The 23,379-nt window shown below is 48.0% G+C and overlaps 1 protein-coding gene across 1 annotated transcript in view; it reads left to right on the top strand.

The window, feature by feature from the left end:
- LOC119969077 (ATPase MORC2-like) overlaps positions 1-22,801 on the top strand; it is a 64,310-nt gene extending 41,509 nt beyond the window's left edge. The window contains exons 11-15 of the mRNA XM_038802280.1: positions 13,258-13,334; positions 14,337-14,428; positions 17,403-17,546; positions 18,667-18,821; positions 22,647-22,801. Coding sequence (XP_038658208.1) covers positions 13,258-13,334; positions 14,337-14,428; positions 17,403-17,546; positions 18,667-18,821; positions 22,647-22,801 — 623 coding nt within the window. The remainder of the gene's footprint in view (positions 1-13,257; positions 13,335-14,336; positions 14,429-17,402; positions 17,547-18,666; positions 18,822-22,646) is intronic.
- Positions 22,802-23,379: the final 578 nt, after the last annotated feature.

Raw genomic sequence — 23,379 nt, 5'->3', positions numbered from 1 at the left:
AAGCCACACCCCCCCTAAATGTCTGTACCCATATTGGGGGCAACTGCAGCCTCTGCCAACCTGACCTATCGAAAGACAGGCGTTTCTGTGGTCAAAAATGAGACTCCCGAATGGTATGTTGCCTCCCGGGTGCACGGGTCAGGGATGTCTCAGATCGGCTGCGGGACATACTGAAGGGGGAGGGTGAACAGTCAGTTGTCGTGGTGCATATAGGCACCAACGATATAAGTAAACAATGGGATGAGGTCCTACAATCAGAATTTAGGGAGTTAGGAGATAAGTTTAAAAAGTAGGACCTCAAAGGTAGTAATCTCAGGATTGCTACCAGTGCCATGGGACAGTCAGAGTGGAAATTCAAGAATAGTCAGTATGAATACGTGGGTTCAGATTTTTGGAACATTAGAACCGGTTCTGGGGACCATTACAAATCGGATGGTCTACACCTGGGCAGGACTGGAACCAATGTCCTAGGGGGTGCTTTTGCTAACACTGTTGGGGAGGTTTTAAACAAATGTGGCAGGGGGATGGGAGCCAGATTAGGAAGTTAGAGGTTAGTAAAGAGGCAGCAACTAAAGCCAGTAAGGTACTAGATAATAAACTCAATGTGACTAAGGGGAAGAGTAGACAGGGGAGAGAGTGGGCAGCACGGTAGCATGGTGGTTAGCATAAATGCTTCGCAGCTCCAGGGTCCCAGGTTCAATTCCCGGCTGGGTCACTGTATGTGCGGAGTCTGCACGTCCTCCCCGTGTGTGCGTGGGTTTCCTCCGGGTGCTCCGGTTTCCTCCCACAGTCCAAAGATGTGCGGGTTAGGTGGATTGGCCATGCTAAATTGCCCTTAGTGTCCTAAAAAAATAAGGTTAATTTGGGGGGGGGGTTTATTGTTGGGTTACTGGTATAGGGTGGATACGTTGGCTTGAGTAGGGTGATCATTGCTCGGCACAACATCGAGGGCCGAAGGGCCTGTGCTGTACTGTTCTATGTTCTAGATGATGAATGCAAATGGACAGATGGTCTGAGGTGCATTTGTTTTAATGCGAGAAGTGTAGCAGGTAAGGCAGATGAATTTAGGGCTTGGATTTGTACCTGGGAATATGATGTTATTGGTATTACTGAGACTTGGTTGAGGGAAGGGCAAGACTGGCAACTAAATATCCCAGAGTACAGATGCTTCAGGAGGGATAGAGAGGGAGGTAAAAGGGGTAGAGGGGTTGCATTACTGGTCAGAGATGATATCACAGCTGTGATTAAGGAGGGCACGATGGAGGATTTGAGCACTGAGGCAATATGGGTAGAGCTAAGAAATAGGAAGGGTGCAGTAACATTGTTGGGACTTTACTACAGGCCTCCCAAGAGCGAGCGTGAAGTAGAGGTACAAATATGTAGACAGATTATAGAAAAATGTAGGAGCAATAGGGTGGTCGTGATAGGAGATTTTAACTTCCCCAACTTTGAATGGAACTTGTGTAGCGTTGGAGGCGTAGATGGAGCAGAATTTGTAAGGAGCATCCAGGAGAGTTTTTTAGAGCAGTATGTAAATAGTCCAACTCGGGAAGAGGCCATACTGGACCTGGTATTGGGGAATGATCCCGGCCAGGTGGTTGAAGTTTCAGTCGGTGATTACTTTGGGAATAGCGATCACAATTCATGGACAAAGACGAGAGTAGTCCTAAAGGAAGAGTGTTAAACTGGGGAAAGGCCAAGTATAACAAAATTCGGCAGGAGCTCGGGAATGTGGATTGGGAGCAGCTGTTAAGGGTAAATCCACATTAGAAATGTGGGAATCTTTTAAGGAAAGGTTGATTAGAGTGCAGGACAGACATGTCCTTGTGAAAATAAGGGATAGAAATGGCAAGATTAGGGAACCATGGATGACGGGTGCTATTGTGAGACTAGCTAAGATGAAAAAGGAAGCATACATAAGATCTCGGCAACTTGAAACTGAGGAAGCTTTGGAGGAATATTGGGAAAGTAGGACAAATCTCAAACGCGCAATAAAGAGGGCTAAAAGGGGTCATGAAATATATTTCGCTAACAGGGTTAAGGAAAATCCCAAAGCCTTTTATTCGTATATAAGGAGCAAGAGGGTAACTAGAGAAAGGATTGGCCCACTCAAAGACAAAAGAGGGAATTTATGCGTAGAGTCAGAGGAAATGGGTGAGATTCTTAATGAGTACTTTGCATCGGTATTCACCAAGGAGAGGGACATGATGGATGTTGAGGCTAGGGATGGATGTTTAAATACTCTAGGTCAAGTTGGCATAAGGAAGGGGGAAGTTTTGGGTATTCTAAAAGGCATTAAGGTGGACAAGTCCCCAGGTCCGGATGGGATCTAGAACATAGAACATAGAACGATACAGCGCAGTACAGGCCCTTCGGCCCTCGATGTTGCACCGACATGGAAAAAAAAAACTAAAGGCCATCTAACCTACACTATGCCCTTATCATCCATATGCTTATCCAATAAATTTTTAAATGCCCTCAATGTTGGCGAGTTCACTACTGTTGCAGGTAGGGCATTCCACGGCCTCACCACTCTTTGCGTAAAAAACCCACCTCTGACCTCTGTCCTATATCTATTACCCCTCAATTTAAGGCTATGTCCCCTCGTGCTAGCCACCTCCATCCGCTGGAGAAGGCTCTCGCTGTCCACCCTATCTAACCCTCTGATCATTTTGTATGCCTCTATTAAGTCACCTCTTAACCTTCTTCTCTCTAACGAAAACAACCTCAAGTCCATAAGCCTTTCCTCATAAGATTTTCCCTCCATACCAGGCAACATCCTGGTAAATCTCCTCTGCACCCGTTCCAAAGCTTCCACGTCCTTCCTATAATGAGGCGACCAGAACTGTACGCAATACTCCAAATGCGGCCGTACCAGAGTTTGGTACAGCTGCATCATGACGTCATGGCTCCGGAACTCAATCCCTCTACCAATAAAGGCCAACACACCATAGGCCTTCTTCACAACCCTATCAACCTGGGTGGCAACTTTCAGGGATCTATGTACATGGACACCGAGATCCCTCTGCTCATCCACACTACCAAGAATTTTACCATTAGCCAAATATTCCGCATTCCTGTTATTCTTTCCAAAGTGAATCACCTCACACTTCTCCACATTAAACTCCATTTGCCACCTCTCAGCCCAGCTCTGCAGCTTATCTATGTCCCTCTGTAACCTGCAACATCCTTCCGCACTGTCTACAACTCCACCGACTTTAGTGTCGTCTGCAAATTTACTCACCCATCCTTCTGCGCCCTCCTCTAGGTCATTTATAAAAATGACAAACAGCAACGGCCCCAGAACAGATCCTTGTGGTACGCCACTCGTAACTGAACTCCATTCTGAACATTTCCCATCAACTACCACTCTCTGTCTTCTTTCAACTAGCCAATTTCTGATCCACATCTCTAAATCACCCTCAATCCCCAGCCTCCGTATTTTCTGCAATAGCCGACCGTGGGGAACCTTATCAAACGCTTTACTGAAATCCATATACACCACATCAACTGCTCTACCCTCGTCTACCTGTTCAGTCACCTTCTCAAAGAACTCGATAAGGTTTGTGAGGCATGACCTACCCTTCACAAAACCATGCTGACTATCCCTAATCATATTATTCCTATCTAGATGATTATAAATCGTATCTTTTATAATCCTCTCCAAGACTTTACCCACCACAGACGTTAGGCTCACCGGCCTATAGTTACCGGGGTTATCTCTACTCCCCTTCTTGAACAAAGGGACCACATTTGCTATCCTCCAGTCCTCTGGCACTATTCCTGTAGCCAATGATGACCTAAAAATCAAAGCCAAAGGCTCAGCAATCTCTTCCCTGGCTTCCCAGAGAATCCTAGGATAAATCCCATCTGGCCCCGGGGACTTATCTATTTTCACCTTGTCCAGAATTGCCAACACTTCTTCCCTACGCACCTCAATGCCATCTATTCTAATAGCCTGGGTCTCAGCATTCTCCTCCACAATATTATCTTTTTCTTGAGTGAATACTGATGAAAAGTATTCATTTAGTATCTCGCTTATCTCCTCAGCCTCCACACACAACTTCCCACCACTGTCCTTGACTGGCCCTATTCTTACCCTAGTCATTCTTTTATTCCTGACATACCTATAGAAAGCTTTTGGGTTTTCCTTGATCCTACCTGCCAAAGACTTCTCATGTCCCCTCCTTGCTCGTCTCAGCTCTCTCTTTAGATCCTTCCTCGCTTCCTTGTAACTATCAAGCGCCCCAACTGAAACTTCACGCCTCATCTTCACATAGGCCTCCTTCTTCCTCTTAACAAGAGATTCCACTTCTTTGGTAAACCACGGTTCCCTCGCTCGACCCCTTCCTCCCTGCCTGACTGGTACGTACTTATCAAGAACATGCAATAGCTGTTCCTTGAACAAGCTCCACATATCCAGTGTGCCCAACCCTTGCAGCCTACTTCTCCAACCAACACATCCTAAGTCATGTCTAATGGCATCATAATTGCCCTTCCCCCAGCTATAACTCTTGCTCTGCGGGGTATACTTATCCCTTTCCATCACTAACGTAAAGGTCACCGAATTGTGGTCACTGTCTCCAAAGTGTTCACCTACCTCCAGATCTAACACCTGGCCTGGTTCATTACCCAAAACCAAATCCAAAATGGCCTCACCTCTTGTTGGCCTGTCAACATATTGTGTCAGAAAACCCTCCTGCACACATTGTACAAAGAACGACCCATCCAATGTACTCGAACTATATCTTTTCCAGTCAATATTAGGAAAGTTAAAGTCTCCCATAACAACTACCCTGTTACTTTCGCTCTTTTCCAGAATCATCTTCGCCATCCTTTCCTCTACATCTCTAGAACTATTAGGTGGCCTATAGAAAACTCCCAACAGGGTGACCTCTCCTTTCCTGTTTCTAACCTCAGCCCATACTACCTCGGAAGAAGAGTCCCCATCTTGCATCCTTTCTACCACCGTAATACTGTCCTTGACTAGCAGCGCCACACCTCCCCCTCTTTTGCCCTCTTCTCTGACCTTACTAAAGCACCTAAACCCCGGAACCTGCAACAACCATTCCTGTCCCTGCTCTATCCATGTCTCTGAAATGGCCACAACATCGAAGTCCCAGGTACCAACCCATGCTGCCAGTTCCCCTACCTTATTTCGTATACTCCTGGCATTGAAATAGACACACTTCAAACCACAGACCTGAACACTGCCGCCCTCCTGCGAAGTCAAAACTGTGCTCCTGACCTCTCTACTCTCAATCTCTCGCACCCCAAAACTACAATCCAGGTTCCCATGCCCCTGCTGAATTAGTTTAAACCCCCCCAAAGAGTACTAACAAATCTCCCCCCCAGGATATTGGTGCCCCTCAGGTTCAGATGTAGACCATCCTGTCTATAGAGGTCCCACCTTCCCCAGAAAGAGCCCCAGTTATCCAGAAATCTGAATCCCTCCCGCCTGCACCATCCCTGTAGCCACGTGTTTAATTGCTCTCTCTCCCTATTCCTCATCTCACTATCACGTGGCACGGGCAACAACCCAGAGATAACAACTCTGTTTGTTCTCGCTCTGAGCTTCCATCCTAGCTCCCTAAAGGCCTGCCTGACATCCTTGTCCCCTTTCCTACCTATGTCGTTAGTGCCAATGTGGACTACGACTTGGGGCTGCTCCCCCTCCCCCTTAAGGACCCGGAAAACACGATCCGAGACATCACGTACCCTTGCACCTGGGAGGCAACATACCAAACGTGAGTCTCTCTCGCTTCCACAAAATCTCCTATCTGTGCCCCTGACTATTGAGTCCCCAATTACTAATGTTCTACTCTTTCCCCCCTTCCCTTCTGAGCAACAGGGACAGACTCCGTGCCAGAGGCCCGTACCCCATGGCTTACCCCTGGTAAGTCGTCCCCCCCACAAGTATCCAAAACGGTATACTTGTTACTCAGGGGAACGACCGCAGGGGGTCCCTGCACTGACTGCTTCTTCCCAGTCCCTCTTACAGTTACCCATCTATCTCCAGTCTTTGGTGTAACTACTTCCCTGAAGCTCCTATCTATGACCCCCTCTGCCTCCCGAATGATCTATCCCAGGTTACTGAGGGAAGCAAGGGACGAAATCGCTGGGGCCTTAACAGATATCTTTGCAGCATCCTTGAGCACTGGTGAGGTCCCGGAGGACTGGAGAATTGCTAATGTTGTCCCTTTGTTTAAGAAGGGTAGCAGGGATAATCCAGGGAATTATAGACCTATGAGCTTGACTTCAGTGGTAGGCAAACTGTTGGAGAAGATACTGAGGGATAGGATCTATTCACATTTGGAAGAAAATAGACTTATCAGTGATAGGCAGCATGGTTTTGTGCACGGAAGGTCATGTCTTACAAACCTAATAGAATTCTTTGAGGAAGTGACAAAGTTAATTGATGAGGGAAGGGCTGTAGATGTCATATACATGGACTTCAGTAAGGCGTTTGATAAAGTTTCCCATGGCAGGTTGATGGAAAAAGTGAAGTCGTATGGGGTTCAGGATGTACTAGCTAGATGGATAAAGAACTGGCTGGGCAACAGGAGACAGAGAGTAGTGGTGGAAGGGAGTATCTCAAAATGGAGAACGGTGACTAGTGGTGTTCCACAGGGATCTGTGCTCGGGCCACTGTTGTTTGTGATATAAATAAATGATCTGGAGGAAAGTATAGGTAGTCTGATTAGCAAGTTTGCAGATGATACTAAGATTGGAGTTGCAGATAGCGAGAAGGACTGTCAGAGAATATAGCAAAATATAGATAGATTGGAGAGTTGGGCAGAGAAATGGCAGATGGAGTTCAATCCAGGCAAATGCGAACTGATGCATTTTGGAAGATCTAATTCAAGAGCGGACTATACGGTCAATGGAAGAGTCCTGGGGAAAATTGATGTACAGAGAGATCTGGGAGTTCAGGTCCATTGCACCCCGAAGGTGGCAACGCAGGTCGATAGAGTGGTCAAGAAGGCATACAGCATGCTTGCCTTCATTGGACAGGGTATTGAGTACAAGAGTCGGCAGGTCATGTTACATTTGTATAGGACTTTGGTTCGGCCACATTTGGAATACTGCGTGCAGTTCTGGTCGCCACATTACCAGAAGGATGTGGATGCTTTGGAGAGGGTGCAGAGGAGGTTCACCAGGATGTTGCCTGGTATGGAGGGTGCTAGCTATGAAGAAAGGTTGAGTAGATTAGGATTGTTTTTGTTGGAAAGACGGAGGTTGAGGGGGGACCTGATTGAGGTCTACAAAATTATGAGAGGTATGGACAGGGTAGATAGCAAGAAGCTTTTTCCAAGAGTGGGGGTGTCAATTAGAAGGGGTCACGATTTCAAGGTGAGAGGGGGAAAGTTTAAGGGAGATGTGTGTGGAAAGTTTTTTACACAGAGGGTGGTGGGTGCCTGGAACGCTTTGCCAGCGGAGGTGGTAGAGGTGGGCATGATAGCATCATTTAAGATGCATCTGGACAGATATATGAACGGGCGGGGAACAGAGGGAAGTAGATCCTTAGAAAATAGGCGACAGGTTTAGATAAAGGATCTGGATCGGCGCAGGCTGGGAGGGCCAAGGGCCTGTTGCTGTGCTGTAATTTTCCTTGTTCTTTGAATATGTCCAGGACAAAGCCCTGTGCCTGGTTATGTGCTGAAGGTCACTTTAACTGTGAGCAATCTCTTAGCTACACAGCTGAAGGCTATTACTGATAAGGAATTGGCATTGTTAGTTATGCAAGAGCAGTTCACAGCTTTCAAGTGCAAACCCATGGGTCCACATGCCATGTTTCAGATGAGTGTTATTGCCTAGCATTCCAATCAAACTGCGAGGCCTACACACTTCACCTGAACCGTGGGGCGTCAACACCATAGAGGCAGCAGCCAGAATCAAACACCCAAGCGCAGGGCTGCAACACTGGAGATATTCCTGCAGCCAGAGGGTGAGTGTATGGATAAGGGGAGAGTACCTGAGCATGTTCCCCTGAGTGTGCCCGAAATGGATCTGGAGTTGAGGTGCTCTTCCTGTGACCGGAGATGAGTGTTCAGGGCCGGGTCCTCTGGCACAACAGGCCCGGTGGATGGCACTCTGAGAGAAGGTGGGACACGTAAGGGCAGGGGGGTTTGGGGGATTCAAGGGTCCCTGGGTGGATACCCTAACTGATTGTTGGTTCCTTACACATACACTAATATGGATGGTATTGGTGACCCCACAGCAGTTGCCCTAGTGATGCTGGTGGCAGCCCAGGCGGCGGCAACAGCGTCAATGGAGGCTCGAGACGGCTGCCCATGGGGCCTGCTGCATAGTGGGTCCGGCTGCCCATCAGGCTGGGAAGGGACCCAGAGCAGGACACCAGTGATGGCCCAAGGTGTACTGGCGTTGTTGGTTGTTTGAGGAGATGTCAGACAGTGTGTGCCACAGACAGCTCCATCTCAGCAAGAGGACAGTGCGGCACCTGTGGAGGAGGAGGACACCCGCTCCTGGTGGTCATCAAGGTCACCACGGACCTGAATTTCTATGCTACAGGTTCATTCCAGTGCTTGAGCGGTACATTTGTGGCATTTCCCAAGCTATAGCCCAAAAGTGCATCCTTAAAAGTCCTGGATGCCCGTTCGTCAGATTACATAAATTTTCAGCTAATAATAACAATAGCAATCTTTGTTAGTGTCACAAGTGGGCTTACATTAAAAATTCCCTAGTCGCCACACTCCAGCGCCTGGTCAGATACACTGAGGGAGAATTCAGAATGTCCAATTCACCGAACAAGCACGTCTTTCAGGACTCGAGAGGGGAAACTCGAGCACCCGAAGGAAACCCACGCAGACACTGGGGGAACGTACAGACTCCGACAGACAGTGACCCAAGCTGGGAATCGAACCTGGATCCATGGCGCTGTAATGCAATAGAGCTACCCACTGTGCTACTGTGCCGACCAAGCCCATCAAGGTGCCCACACTGCAGGATTCTCCGCCATTGCCGGGGTGCCCCAGGTACAGGGGGTAATAGATGGCTCGCATGTCGCATTGCGCAGACTGGGGCAACAGGAAAGGTTCCACTCCCTGACTGTTCAACTTGTGCAACCGCCACTTCCGGATCATGCACATGTGTACGCACTTCCCAGGGAGTGTGCACGACAGCTATATCCTGGGTCACGCTGTGATCCCCGGTGCCTTCAAGGACCAGCCCAGGATGATGGTTAGTTGTTGGGTGATAAGGGATACCCGCTGAGGTCCTGGCTGATGACGCCAGTGCAGAGGCCGGTGACTGATGCAGAGACCTGATATAACAAGGCCCATGTTGCCACCCGTGCTGTCAGTGAGTAATGCATTGGACTGCTGAAAATGCGGTTCCAATACCTGGACTGCTCTCGTGGTGCACTGCAGTACACCCTTCTGAGGGTCACCCGCTTTGTGGTGGTCTACTGTGCCCTTCACAACCTGGCACAGCAGTGAGGCGGCATGCAGGAGCAGGAGGGACATGCAGTCTTGTCTACGGAGGATGAGTGGGATCAGGAGGTGCTGGAGGATGAGCCTGGGGAGGTGTTGCAGGTGGTGCCGGATGATGGAGGATAGTTGGCAAGGGCCCGGCATGTCCAGAGGGCCAGGGAAGCTCTCGTCCTTGCCCGCTCATCATAGGAGAAGACTTTGTCTGCCATCTCACCCCCTCTCCTCCTCTTCTCTTTCTCCCCCCCCCCCCCCCCAAACCGGGGCTCTTGCTGTAGGACTGCTGCCCAGGCAGGGGGAAGTGGGGAGGAGGGGGGTGGGCTCATGGTCCCTATCTACAGATGGCGCAACCCCCACCACAGTGCCCACTCAGTCATTATCTTCTTTATCGTCCGTGCTATGCTGCTATGTATAAGTGTGTTTCTATGATGCATATTAGAGGAGGAGGCAGCCTGCTGCATTTCATGCCCTTGGCAGACATCCTCTGGAGGGCCTGGGGCCTGGCAGGCTTACCATGTCCCTGGCATTGTCATGCCGCTCTGCACCTGCTGAACCACTGTTGTCACGAGGTGTGGGATTTGGGTGAGTTGAAGAGCATTGTGGTTTCCCTAGTGGGAGGCACCGGGTTGGCCTTCAGCACTACTTCCACCTGGACAGTGCCCATGGGGCTCTGGGGATCTCCATGGGATGGAGGGGCAGCTGGAATGAGCTCCAGAGGCCTTGGCACTGCCCCCCCCCCCCCCTCCCTCCAATTCATCATGGTGATGCTCCTCAGTGACTGGGATATTCTCTGCATAGCCTGGGCAATGTCCACCTGCACCTGGAACACACTAGTGACTGGGACATCTTGTCGACGCCCTCAGCCATGGTCGTCACAGACTGAGCCATGCCTTCAGCGCGACACTCAGGATGCTGACATCATGCTCCCGGCTTTCCACTGCGGCTGCCACCCTGGCTGTGTTGGCCTTGGTGCCAAGCATTGTCACCATCATCTCGTGCGCGCGGAACCTCTGGCTATGCACTCACTGGACTGTCGCTGACATCCCCTCCTGAATCTCACGTCCGCACCACCTGCATCAGCTCTGCGATAACCTTGTCTAGAGGCTCAGCTTTTGACCGGGACTAATTCATGGGATCCAGCAGACCTCCCACTCTGACTCCCACTCCCTTGGATGTTCCTGCCTAATGTGCGTTAGCAACTTTGTGGTGCTCACCATATAGTGCCCCTGAAGCTTGCAATAGAGTCATAGATGTTTACATGGAAAGGCCCTTCGGCCCAGCTTGTCCGTGCCACCCACTATCACTAAGCTAGTCCTGCTTGCCTGCATTTTGCCCATATCCCTCTATACTCACCCTGCCCATGTAACTGTCTAGCTGCTATTTAAAGGACAAAATTGTACCCGCTTCTACCACTGCCTCTGGCAGCTCGTTGCAGATGCTCACCACCCTGTGTGTGAAGAAATTTCCCTTGTCTCTTTTGTATATCTCCCCTCTCACCTTAAATCTGTGTCCTCTAGTTCTAGACTCTATCTACCTTATCTATGCTCCTCATTATTTTCTGGACCTCTATAAGTTCACACCTAAGCCTCCTACGCTTTAAGGAAAAAAGTCCCAGCCTCTCCTTCTAACTCAGACCATCAAGTCCTGGTAGCATCCTCTTAAATCTCTTCTGCACTCTTTCTAGTTTAACAATAACCTTTCTATAATATGATGACCAGAATGGAACACAGTATTCCATGTGTGGTCTTACCAATGTCTTGTACGACTTCAACAAGATGTCCCAACTTCTGTGTTCAATATTCTGACCAATAAAAGCTGGCATGCTGATTGCCTTCTTCACCTACTGTTGCCCACAGATGGGTGTGTCTCTGTGCTAGCGGAGGGTGGGGATGCCAGCTGTGACACCTCAACAGTGGCATCCTCAGATCAACTTAAGACAAGTCATCTGGTTGAAGAAGCTTCACACGTCTTCGACGCAGTCCAAACTGGCCATCAGTGACTGCTCTGTCCCCTTGCAACACTGTGGTATCCAGGGCCCGTTCCTCATAGCGGTTGAGAACTCTGACGTCCGGGACCCCACCGCCTGTCTGGGCCCTTTTCCCACCTGTTATGGGTTAAACTGTCCTGCAGGGACAGGGAGAGGACTTTGTGAGCCATGCACTTGATGCATTTGGGGGTCTATGGCAGGTGGCATGTATTGGCTCTGCTTCTGGGCATTTGAGGGGTTTTGCTGTTGGGTGCCGGGGGTGCTGGGACACTGGTACGGTACTGTGCTGGAGAGTGGGGGTTTGTAGTGACTTGTTGCAGGGTGGGACGGGGGTGGTGGTCACAGGGTTGGCAGGTGGGCCAGGGAATTGGTGTTCACTTAACTTTGTGGCCCGTTGGAAATCGTTTGTCTTCTGACGACATTGTACAGTGGTCCTCCTCATGACGCTGCCTGAACTGATGCCTACTGCCACTGCCTCTCATGCAGCATTGGCAACCCTCAGGTTGGTCCCCCGACTCCCTCTGGGGAACAAGCTGTCCCATCTCACCTCCAGGGCGTCCCAACAGCCTGGCTGAGTGGAGCGTGTTCGGAGGGAGCCTTTCTGAGCAGCTCCCCCTTGTCCACGGGGAGCTGCTGGCCCTGGTCCAGGCGAATCAGCTGGCAGAACAACCAGCTCCAGTGTGGAGCCTGTGGGGCATCATTTTTTGCATCAAGTGCCATTAAACACCGACAGTGGTGTCGTTGGCCCAACCATCGGGAAGCACTTAGGAAGAACCACCCGCTACGTCATTTAGAACTTCCCCCATTAAATTGCAATCCCAGGAATTGAAATTAAGAAGTTTTGGTTCATATATTACTACTAAACATGCAGTGTAATCGCTCAGAGTTATTAGGGGCCTTTCCTCCCGGAATTTTGCTGATGTTACTTTTAAGTTCTGCTAATTCCTACGAACCAATAGTAACATTAAACTGTTTTCATTGTACTTTTGTTGCCTTTTAGTTCATGCAGAATTAGATAGAAAGTATTCAAACTAATTATGATGAGGTAAGGATGATGCTGGATAATCAGAATGACAAGTGTCATTTAACTTGTTTGTCACTGGAGCTCACCAAATGTTTATTGCATCTGTTCCTTATTTGGTTTCAATTATTTTTCTCTTGTGCGAAGTACAATCGGTATTTTATCTGATGGCACTGTTTCAAACACATGGGGCTGGTTTCTCCAATTCTGGGTCTGTGTCCCCACGCCAGGGGAACTGTGGTGTTTTGTGCCAGAAGAAATGGTGTAAAACGGTCACAATTCCCCGTTTTGCTGAGGGCTAGCATGCCAGTAGCGTAGAGCACCTGGCCCTAGCTGCCGATACAGCCCGGAGAATTGCCCCCTCCCACGGTGCCCCAGCCCTGATGAAGTGCCCCCCTGCCCACGGATCGGCCCTCCTCCGACTGTGGACTGAGTCCACAACCCCCACGCCAAGTTCCCGACAGATGAGACCACGCGCGACCGACGCTGTTGGGACCTCGGCTGGTTGGGGGCGGATCATCAGGGGGGGGGGGGGGGGGCCTCTGGCAATGGCCGTCGATACGTGACAGAGAGTACGCCGATTTGGTTGGGAACTCTGATTCTCTGGCTGATTGGCGAATACTATTCGGCGACCAGAAAATCCAGCCCATGGAATGGGAATTACACTCAGGAAAAGGCCTAGTTTGAAAGCAGAATTTACACATTACTTCTAAAACACTGATTAAATGTTCTTAGAAATGTTTTGAACCCTAGTCCAACTGTTGAATCATCTCAAACTGTTTCTGAATTGGTATTTTCAGCAGAGGAAAGTATGAAGGAAGCAAAATTTAAAGTGAAGGAGTTAGAAAAGACCTGTGACAGCACCACGGAAGCAGAGGTAAACCAATCATTTTAAAGCACTTTTGTTGATAATATCAGCGATCATCTCTCCTTTGTATCATTCTGTAAAAATGGAAGGTGCCAATTCAATTGATTTTAGGTTTCAATTGATTGTGATATGTCATACACCAAATAAAAGGAAAAGCACACGTTACACCAGGATTATCCAGCAGTCGGCTATACCCCTCTGTGTGGCCCATGGGGTGATTGTTGAAAATGCTGGTCAGACAAGCCCGTGAGTTTGAAAGATTTTGCAGGAGATAAGTGGGGAGAAGGAGGCAGAGAGTGTGTGTGTCACACTCACTCACCGCCTTGGGATTCTCATTCACCCTCACCCCCACACACTGACAGGTACTGTGAGTGAGGGAGTGGGTCGGTTGGTGGGTGGGTGGGTCGGTCGGTCGGTCACCTTGTCACACTTTCATGGTCGCCTCTTTGTGTCACTCATTTTTTAAAATTGTCGACTTGTTGTGACATTTTGTCTTTTGCTCAGTCAACTGTTTTGTTCCATCCATCAGTTTTGTAAACAAAAATCAAAATTATTGCTGTGTCAAACCTCGTGTTGGGTTCTCCACACCCCCGCACCATTCACCTGAGGGAGGAGCAGTGCTCCAAAAGCTAGTGATTCAAAACAATCCTGCTGGACTTTAACCTGGTGTTGTAAGACTTCTTACTGGGACTTCACTGTCAGTGATATAGGCATGGAACTGCATGTGCGGGGAGTATGCCTGCAGCAAACCCAGTGAAGATTTAATTGGAAAGTTGAGTTTTGCACAATCGGACAATTTCAATTCTGAAGGCATACACATTGGATATGCTGTATCAAGGTTTTGGTAAGACTTCCATTTAGAATAAAGCATACAGAGTTTTGAATTATTTTTCATCCAATTTAATAGAGGACAAATTTTTAAATGTTCCCTTTGTAGAATCTATAGCTTGCTAACAATCAAGTATATTTTTCCTTTTGCTTTCTCACTGATTTAAGATGTCCTCTTTCTAGAATCAGTTTAAGTTTGCTGATGCGCATGGTAGATTATTAAAGTCACAGAGAGCTGTAGACCGGAAGAAGAAATTGTACCAAGAAAAGCTACGGTATTGTGTAATTTAATTGGAAGTTCTCTTTGCATTTGATATTGATCAGTGAGTACCTCTGCATGCTGGGGAAAATTGTTACATTTGTCATGATCCCAGTAGAGACTGATTACTTTTAAACAAAATGATTGAATGCCCAGTGGCTGACAAAAGATTGCATGACAGGATTTCGCATTTGAAGGCTTTTACTGTAAAAAGGAATTTAAAACAACTTTAATAAAATGATATTTAGTAGGCATCTAATATTCGAAACTACAGAATGGCTGGCAGTGAGACCTCTGGACCCACATGCACACCCCCCTGCAGCATGGCTCCTGCCCGACTGTGGTGCCTCTGAACAGAATCCACAGCCGCCACACCGGGTTCCCGATCGCTGAGGCCATGAGTGAACCGCGCGGTCGGGAACTCGGCCCATCGCATCGAGGGGGTGGTCCTGAGTCTGTCCCAACGGCGTGCGGGGTGGGCCGCTATGATGCCGTTTTGGTGGGGGCGGAACACGCAAAAACAGGTGGCGATTCCATCGTAACCAGGGATTCTCCGCCCAATTGGCGATTCCGAAATCGGCGTCGGGGAATGGAGAATTCCGCCCTATGTTCCCCGGCCAATGTTGAATGGCACCTGATTTGCGCTCACACAAAGAGCACAAATCAACTCCCTGGGAGTGCAAATCAAGACGTGAGTCACAATACTTAGCCATGCAAGTACATGGATGGCAAGGGATTCTCTGGGGAATCCTCCCCTACCAGAGACCCCGTAATTTCAGAGAGATCCTTGCCTGGAAGTCCCCCATAAGAGAGACCCTTGCCTGGAAATCCCCCATAAGACAGACCCTTGCCTGGAAGCCCCCCATAAGACAGACTCTTGCCTGGAAGTCCCCCATAAGACAGACCCTTGGCCAGATGCCCCCCACAAGAGAGACCCTTGCCCGGATGTCCCCCCATAAGAGAGACACTTGGCTGGAAGTCCCCCAGAAGAGAGACCGTTGCCTGGATGCCCCCCATAGAAGAGCCCTTGACTAGATACCCCTACAAGAGACACCTTTGCCTGGAAGACCCCCATAAGAGAGACCCTTGCCTGGAAGACCACAATAAGATAGACTCTTGCCTGGAAGACCTCCATAAGAGAGACCCTTGCCTGGAGGCCCCCCATAAGAGAGACCCTTGCCTGGAAGCCCCCTACAAGAGACACCCTTGGCTGGAAGACCCCCATAAGAGAGATCCTTGCCTGGAAGCCCTCCTCCAAGTCCTGCATCAATTCTCACCCATGTGATTCCCGGCCCAGAGACATACGAGCCCGGAGAATATGGTGCCCAGCCCATTAATAGGATGCCAATGGGCCTTAATGATCCATTTGCATCCTCCCGTTGTTACGGGCGTGGACCTTAATCCCATGCAAGGGGGAATGGAACATAGGAATGGATGTTTTTTTGTCTGACACTGGATTCTTCTCCGCATCAGGGACTCCGTTACTGGCGGCAGGCGGTGGTGAATCCAGCCCACAGAGATTGACTTTCCTCCCACATTTCTGCTTAGGAGCTTACAGAAAGAACAGACTCTCTGCTGACCACACAGGCAGAATTGCAGAAAGTGCAGAGCACATCAAACAATCCTCCCCACCCCCCATGTAATGAATTGTGTTTCTTTTTAAGCTGGACATGTTAAACCAAGGTAATTAAAGAGAAGTTGATTCATTAAAATCTCAATTAAATTGGCTCGAGAGGACCATATATCGTGATAATTGTGTATGTATAATTAAACAATAAAGGAGGAGTGTTTATTTTGAGTTACTGATAAAAGTCTTAGTAGTTATTTGTCAAAATATTCAGGTCTTCTCATGTGAACTTTCTCCTCAACATTAAATTCTGATAAGTCTTGCACAAGCTGGTGCTTTCGTAGCATTCTATCACTCTCTAGTGACAGCAAATGGATATTGCAGAACTTCATAGGTATGGATGTTTGGTTGAGTCATTGTTTATTTTGTTCACATTTTACTTGCATGAGTACATATTACTTTATTCATTTTGTGAACATTTCTTTGTAGGACTCTGCACATCCAATGGTTCAATTCACCGTCAGTGACTTATAAGGGTAATAGGTTCAGGAGGGAACAGTTTCAATTATCTTTTTCAATACCTTTTGCTGGTGTTCTTTATGGGATTCCGACCAGAACGTTGATTTTTTTTTAATGCAGCTGATGAAAAATGTGTTTCCCTTTTAGGTCAAACAAAAATGCAAGTTATTGTGACAGACTTGAGGCTCTTTTCTGTTTCATGAAAGTGATAACTTCTGTTATCTCTGCATGCACTCATTAATTGCCACCTTGATCCTAAACGTATGCTTCTTTCCGCCATGTTTTCTACCCTTCCACACACGTTCACCTTTTTTCCTTTATTTACACCACATTTTTCAATCGAACCTCCTCACCAAATCCATGCTGAACTAACTTTTCCCTGTCAGTCAAGACTTTCATCTGACATCACTTTCTTCCAGCCTCTGTAGATTGATGTCTTATACTTAATCTGCATAGTGAGTTTTCTGGACCTCAGGAAACCTGGTGGCTAAAAGGAGGCATGCACGTCTGGATCCAGGAGGTAACTGCCTTTCAACTTGCCTCCTGGTTCCAGCTTATCTGCTTCACCACCATCATCAACACTGTGCTCCCCCCTCAGCATGTTGTAATGTAAGTGTACTATGTGACCATATTATTATAACATTTCAAACTTGCAATACTTGAATATGGTTAAGTTAATGTTACAGTGCATTACTTTCCAATTAAGCATTTCTAGAAATAATTCAGAATTTTGCATCTGATATCTTTGAAGTACCAGTTTTCTACTTTGATATAATTTAATGTCACTTCATTTAAGTTGTATAAAGAGAATGCAAAAATCTCATTGCACTGGTAATTTGCTACATTGTTGCAATGGCATATTAAAAATCTGTATTTAATATATAATCTGGCATTGTATTTATAGAGCGCTGAAAGACCCACATAAACTGACTTTTACTTTTGGCGTGAACATTGAGAAAAGAAACTTGGATGGAATGTTTATTTATAACAACAGCCGCCTAATCAAAATGTATAAGAAAATTGGAGTACAGCTGAACCGTATGTTAAGGTATGTTGCATTGTTCTGCACAAAACTCTCCATTTTAACAAAAACTTTAAAAATTGACAAGTGGAACAAAAGTGATGCTAATGGTAATTGTTCATTATAACTGAAAAAGTATACATAAACTGTGGAAAAAATACTGAACGTTTGGGGCTATAAATTGGTCCACACCTCTGTTTGGGTGGGTGGTTATTATTAGCAATCTGTCCGTGTGCCTGTTGAGGCGGAAGTACACTGATGGGTGCCATCAACACTGTACTCCCCCATCAGCATGTTGAAATTTAGAATTCAAATTAAATATTTGAAACTTGCAATGCTTGAATATAGTTAAGTTAATGTTACAGTGCATTACTTTCCAATTAAGCATTTCTAGAAATAATTCTGAATTTTGCATCTGATATCTCAGAAGCACCAGTTTTCTACTTTGATATTTATGCTGAGCGCAACAGGGTCGCTGAATCACGCATATAAAGTATTTATTCTATGGTTATAGACTGGGAAGTGTTAAACTTCAAAGGGACCTGGGTGACCTTATTCAGAAGTCACTAAAATTTAACATGCAGGTACAACAAGAAATGGAGGCAAATTGTTGTGCCGCCTGGCTTGGATTCATATACAGAGATTTAGTGAGACCGCACCTGGAGTATTGTGTGCAGGTTTGATCTCATAGAATCATAGAATTTACAGTACAGAAGGAGGCCATTCGGCCCATCGACTCTGCATCCGATCTCCTTACCTAAGGAAAGATATACTTGCCAGATGGGTTGCACATTTGGAAATTGGCTGTCACGTTAGCTATACTGAGCTATGTTGTGATAGCACCATGTTAGCTTCTTCTGACACAGCCAGGAAATGCCTATGTGAGTGCCTTTCTTAACATGGCACTCGGTGGGTGGAGCTGGAAGTGGCTGGTGACACACCCTGCAACCTCAGGTAGGTGTTTTGCTTCCGCAGCGTCCCCTCCAGCGATGCTCCAGACTTTTCATGAAATTGGTTCTTGAAGTGCTATGCAAATGACTAAATTGGCCGGGCACTTTAAATTTTTTCAGTTTTGCAGTATCGCTTATCTCACATCGAGATAAAAGATATATTCTGCTTGTTATTTACTTTGAATTCATTTTCTTAGGTCGTGTACAGGTGTTGTGGGTATTGTTGATGTACCCAGTGTAATGATGGAGCCTACGCATAATAAACAAGATTTTGCAGATGCCAAGGAATACCACAGTTTGCTTCGAGTTATGGGTCAGTTCCTGCTTCAGTATTGGAAGGATCTTGGCATTGGTAAGAAAACTGTGATTTATTGTCAGTTATAAAGTACCCAGCACAAATAAATGTGGACAAGGAAGTGAACCATCAAACTTGATTAATTACCCCTAATGCAAACCAAATCTTAAAAGTTCTTTTTCTGCACAAAACACATATTGATTGCCAACATCAACGCAGGAAGGAGAGGAAATGAAAAAAAAAAGAAAATCGCTTATTGTCACGAGTAGGCTTCAAATGAAGTTACTGTGAAAAGCTGCTAGTCGCCACATTCCGGCGCATGTTCGGGGAGGCTGTTACGGGAATGTGGCGACTAGGGGCTTTTCACAGTAACTTCATTTGAAGCCTACTCGTGAAAATAAGTGAGTAATATGTTTAGGCCTGAATTTTAGCTGTCGGGTCAGGAGTGGGGAGCTGGGATAATTTCCTGTTCCACAACCCGCCTTGGGATGAGGTGCCCCAGAAGGTCCGATTTTCAGTTCACTGGGATGGTGGAGTCATGATGGGTGACCCCAGAACAGGTGCAGAGACAGGCTGGGTGGAAGACCTGCTTCAGTGCACCAGCTCTATGTAGAGGTTTTTTTTAAAACAATGAAATATGAATAATCTTCTGCCCTCACCCCATACCATTCCTTTAGCTTTCCCATACCTCACCCATTTGCCTCATGCACCTACCCACCACCCTCCTGCTAACCTATCCTCTATCCACCCTTCATGGTCCCTCATACCCTCAATATCAACCTTTGCCCATTTACTCATTCCTCATGGCCCTTTTATAGCCCTTAGGTCAGCTTATCTCCAATATATTCAACCCCAACGACCACTCTTGTTCTTAAAACTGCCATGCCAACTCACCTAGTATCCACCATGGGCAGACTGCAGGAGCCACGCTGAGATGAGATAAAATAAAGCTATTAAATATTTACTTGCATTGAATTTAAAATATCACTATCTTCCTTCAATCCTTTATCAAACCAAGTATTGGAATTTGAGTGGCACCCCACTGTGATAACAGAAGATTATGAAATTAGCCATTCAGCATTAATCCAGTAATGATAACCCTCAGGCTTATGTAAACAGATAAAATGAACTAGCAAACACTGATTTTTTTAAAACTGCAGATAGTTTTTCTTCAATCTTTAAAGGAAAGGAGTTTTAAACGCCTTGTCAACTTGACGTTTCTATACACCTTTTCAACACACTCATGCCTATTTTTAACAATCCCAAAGGACATCTTTCCTCTCTCAAAGATTACCTCCCTCTTCCAAAGATCTCCCAGGGCCATATCCAAAAGGGCACCGTACTTTTCCAAAAGTGTACCCCACCTATACAAACAATTCTGCAAAGTTTGCATCCACATACCAGGTTGGCATACTTCGTGTTTGCCACGCATACTTGATGTCATGACTGAAGGCAGCTTTTGTTTTATATGGGCAGCTGACTAAGTAAATCACGTGCAATTTGGAACCCAACCCCTAGCGGCACCCCCCCCCCCCCCCCCCCACGTTTTGCGCAAATGGTAGGTGCCATGCTTAGACAAGTACGGGTGGGGGGGGGGACTTCTGGATCCAGGACTCCACAGCCATCTTTGTAACTATGGAAAGGTGGAAAGGCTCCTCATCTTTACAAAGTTCACTATGCTAGGACTATTCAATAATGTCTTGTATTCCTTGGCACCCAGGAAATGCAAGACATAGAATTCTTCATCTCTTTCACAAGTGCTTTAAATATTTACCATTTATGCACATTCTGATAATTAAAATATGCAGAGCATTGATCAGACCCCATCATTCAGTTTCGGGCACAGACTTTAGTGATTAGTGGGATCCAGCACAGGTTTACTAGAATGATAAGTCATGAGGACAAGTTTCATAAACCTGGGGCGAAATTCTCCGACCCCCGCAGGGTCGGAGAATCACCTGGGGCCGGCGAAAATCCCGCCCCCGCCGTGGCAGAAATTCTCCGCCACCCGAGGTGGTTGAAACCTCGCCGATCGGCGAGCCCCCTGCGGAGATTCTCCGGCCCGCGATGGGCCGAAGTCCCGCCGCTGTCAGATCTCTCCCGCCGCCGTGGTTTCAACCACCTCTGGTGGCGGCGGGGTTGGCGGCGCGAGCGAGCCCCCGGGGTCCTGGGGGGGGGGCGCGGGGCGATCGGACCCCGGGGGTGCCCCCACGGTGGCCAGGCCCGCGATCGGGGCCCACCGATCGACGGCCGGGCCATGGCGGAGGCGGAAGAGTATCCCCCAGCGCGCATACGCCGGTGGTGATGTCAGCGGCAGCTGACGCACCGGCGCATGCGCGAACCTGCGACGGCCTTTCGGCCAGCCCCGGCGACGGGCGTCAAAGGCCGCTGGCACCGGTTTTGGCGCCAGTCGGCATGGCGCCAACCACTCTGGCACGGGCCTAGCCCCCAAAGGTGCGAAGAATTCTGCCCCTTTGGGGAGGCCCGACGCCGGAGTGGTCGGCGCCACTCCGCTATGCCGGGACCCCCCGCCCCGTCGGTAGGGGAGAATCCCGGCCCTGGAGGGGGGGGGGGGGAGGGGGGGGGGGCTAGCAGCTGTGCAGCGTAAAGCCCCCGGCTTTACCTGTGGATAGGGCCGGAGAATGGCCAGAGCTGTGGCCGCGAATGCGCACGGTGGTGGCCTGCGGCAGCCGTGCCGTGCGACCATGGCGCAGCCACGCACGGACCCAGCCTGCCAAAAACTGTCACCCTGTAACCAGTCTCGTCACTCCTGGACCACCCCCTACCAGATCCCCAGCCCCCGACAAAGCCCCCCCCTGCCAGCGGACTCAGTCCGCAGCCGCCATGCGAGGTCCCCGAACGGTGTGAGCACACGCGCTCCACACCGTCAGGGCTCAGCCTATCAGGGCTGGAGCATCGGGGAACGGCCTCAGGTGACCTCCTGAGGCCATCCATACGCCGTACTCCCCAGGGGGCAGAGCATCCCAAAAACGGCATCGCCCCCGATTCCGGCGTAAACAGGGATTCTCTGGCCGATCGCGGAACAGGATCGGAGAATCCAGCCCACTGTATCTTTTGATGGGGAATCCAGAGCAAGAAGACATAATTGGTAACCCACCCACCATATTTAAACAGATAATCTAGGGCCAATTAGGCTTGTTGCCAAGTCTATAGACTCTGATAATATGCTGCCCATGCCATAAAGTTTTTGGAAGGAGTATTGGGCAGGAGTGGGCAGCCCAATTTTTAAAAATTAATCTGCTCAAATTGCAGGAAAGAAGGGGATGTGGGTGTAGCTTTGGGGCCTGCCATTTGGTGAGGAGGAGGAGGGGGATGGTGGTGAGAGACACCCCGTCATGGGGTCAGTAAATGCCTCCCTTCAGGCCCCACCCTTTGGCAGTGTCAGGAGGCAATGTCAGGGGGCACTGCCCTGCCATGTCCCCGACCACCTGGTTGCTACAATGGCCTCCCAAGTCTCCCGATGCGGCCACCACGTCTGATCTCCATTTGCGGAGACTGGTATTGATGCGCGCTGGCTTCACTTTGCAGGAGCCAGGAGAATCCGGCTTAAAACAGAATCAGCATAGTTATATGTGGATTTAAATATGCTAATCTGGTTCACCCCAGCGAGGGCATGAACCAGATCATGCCAGCTGGAGCAGGCCAGGACCATCAGGAACTGTTCGCTGCCCAGTGCAAATCCCATTTCAGGCCTTTCCTGGAATTCCAGGAGAACGTGGCCAGAGCATCGTCTCCTATATTAGCATAAATTGGCTGTATAAATTGGCATGGTTTGTTTAATTACAGCCTGGGTTTACTTATTTATTTATAATTATTTTAGTTTATAATGGTATTGTAATTCTGACATGTTTGTGGTTTCAGCCCAAACGGGAGTGGTGAAATTCTGGAATGAGTTTGGATACACTTCAGCAAACTGGAATTTGCCACCTTCAAATGCACTCCAGTTTAGGAGGAGACGGGCCAGTGAGATTCACGTTATAGTACAGTGCGGCAAGTACAACTTAATAACTAATTGAAAATGCACAATAGCCCGTGTGGAGTTTGCACATTCTCCCTGTGTCTGTGTGGGTCTCAACCTCACAACCCAAAAGATGTGCAGGTGGTTTGACCACGTTAACTTGCCTCTTAATTGGGAAAAAATATATATTTCCAAGTTAAAGTTCATGAAAGAAATCTTCAAAACACCATTCAATTTTAACTGTGTGTGAAAAATAAAAGCAAGGACTTCTGGTGGCGGCTATGAAGGAGTAGGCTGCACATTTGGTGGCTCCCGCTCGGGTCGGACCTTTGGACCTCTTCCCCTGATTTTTTTACCGGACTTGATTTGGAAAATTGATGGTAGAGGCAATTGTTTTTTTTTAAATTTTTTTAATAAACAATTTTATTGAGGTAGTTTTTGGCTTTATAAACAGTTACAGACATCATCAGAAAGGAAGCAAAAAAGGCAAAAATGTGCAAACATCCACGTACTTTCAATACTTCCACCGTAACATATTGCACAAGCCCGCTCCCCTCCCACCGGTACTACCCGCCATATTTTCCCTCCTACTCTACTCTAACCCCCCCCCCGCTGACGCTCACTCTCCCGCAAAGA

The sequence above is a fragment of the Scyliorhinus canicula genome, chromosome 7 (assembly GCF_902713615.1).
Source record: "Scyliorhinus canicula chromosome 7, sScyCan1.1, whole genome shotgun sequence".
In the NCBI taxonomy this organism is placed as follows: Eukaryota; Metazoa; Chordata; class Chondrichthyes; order Carcharhiniformes; family Scyliorhinidae; genus Scyliorhinus; species Scyliorhinus canicula.
The sequence above is the reverse complement of the archived record's forward strand: the minus strand, read 5'-3'. Positions and strand labels throughout refer to the sequence as shown.